Here is a 1,290-nt window from a genome sequence, read left to right on the forward strand (position 1 = left end):
AGTACCGAACCAGTGAATACCAACACCGAGGAGATCGTTATACATGCAACCAGCATAGATGGCAAAGAGGCCCATGAACAAGAGCAAGTAGCGAGCATAGACCAAACCTTGCTGCATCCCATCATCACTGTACTTCCACTTCTTAGCATTGGACAAGGCCCAGAGAGCAAAGCATGTGATCAAAGTACCATGACCAACATCACCGTACATAATACCAAACATGAAGGGGAATGTGATGATACTCACAACACCAGCATTGAACTCCTGATAACGAGGGATACCATAGGTATCGACCAAAGCCTGAAAGGCAGCAGTGAACTCGTTAGTCTTCGTATAGGTGGGAGGAGCCGCCCTAGGCTTGGCGATATCAGCCACCAGCATAGCAGAGGCAGCCAGTTCAGACTCGCCGAGTACACGACGAATAGAATCCTCCTCCTTAGAAGGGTACCAGCAGTCACATCTCAGAGTAACATCACCCTCAAAAAGGTTAAGAGTAGCATAGATGTTCCTCTCCTTAATGCAGAACAACTTCCATTCCTCAATACGAGAGTTGCCACCAACACGAATGGGCTCGACAAGGCCTCTGGCTTCATCACGAATGAACCTGTCGAAGCCAGCCAAAGCATGAGTCTTGTCAGCGATGATGCTCTGCAGCTCGTTGATTCTGACCCTAGCCTCGTCATGAGTAGCAGGCCATTGATAAAGGTGAACACCAACAGCACCACAGATACGATGGAGCTTAGCGGACATGTAACTGTTAGCAGCAGCGCCTTGGAAGTAGATGACGAAGACACTCTTGCGAGTATCGGGGATCTCAGTGAACTGAGTGAAGGTGTTACCACGAGTAGCACGGAACACAGTTCTAGCAAAGCTCTCCTGATCCTCCATCTTCACAACACCAGCAATGTTAGAGAACTGCATGCCCATACGCTCTCTACCAGTACCACGAGCAGTGGGCTCACCTTGCAATAGAGGAGCCTCGAGGGCCGCACCAGTGCCAGCAGCAACAGAACCAGAGCTGAGACTGTTCTGTACGACGTTCAACTCCTCAGTGGCAGAGTCCAGCTCAGCAGTCAAGTCCTCGTTGTTACCACGGAAGCGAATGAACTGTTCGTAAACTCTCTTGATCTCAGCCTCTAGGGTGTCAAGGGTGAACTCATCATCGTGGTCCAGGAAGTCGTCAATACGGTTCTTGTAAAGAGTGACATCAGGCATCTTGGCGATCTCAGAGTCGAGCACACGGAGCATACGTTCCATGTCCTCAATACGTTGGATGTACTTACGATAAGG

General features: G+C 49.8%; 1 protein-coding gene across 1 annotated transcript in view; it reads right to left on the bottom strand.

The window, feature by feature from the left end:
• Pmar_PMAR009931 (vacuolar proton translocating ATPase 116 kD subunit A isoform, putative) overlaps positions 1-1,257 on the bottom strand; it is a gene marked incomplete at both ends in the record, with an annotated part of 2,111 nt that extends 854 nt beyond the window's left edge. The window contains one exon of the mRNA XM_002766781.1: positions 6-1,257. Within this exon, the coding sequence (XP_002766827.1) occupies positions 6-1,257 (1,252 nt within the window). The remainder of the gene's footprint in view (positions 1-5) is intronic.
• Positions 1,258-1,290: the final 33 nt, after the last annotated feature.

The sequence above is a fragment of the Perkinsus marinus genome (genome assembly GCF_000006405.1).
Source record: "Perkinsus marinus ATCC 50983 genomic scaffold scf_1104296971798, whole genome shotgun sequence".
NCBI lineage: Eukaryota > Perkinsozoa > Perkinsida > Perkinsidae > Perkinsus > Perkinsus marinus.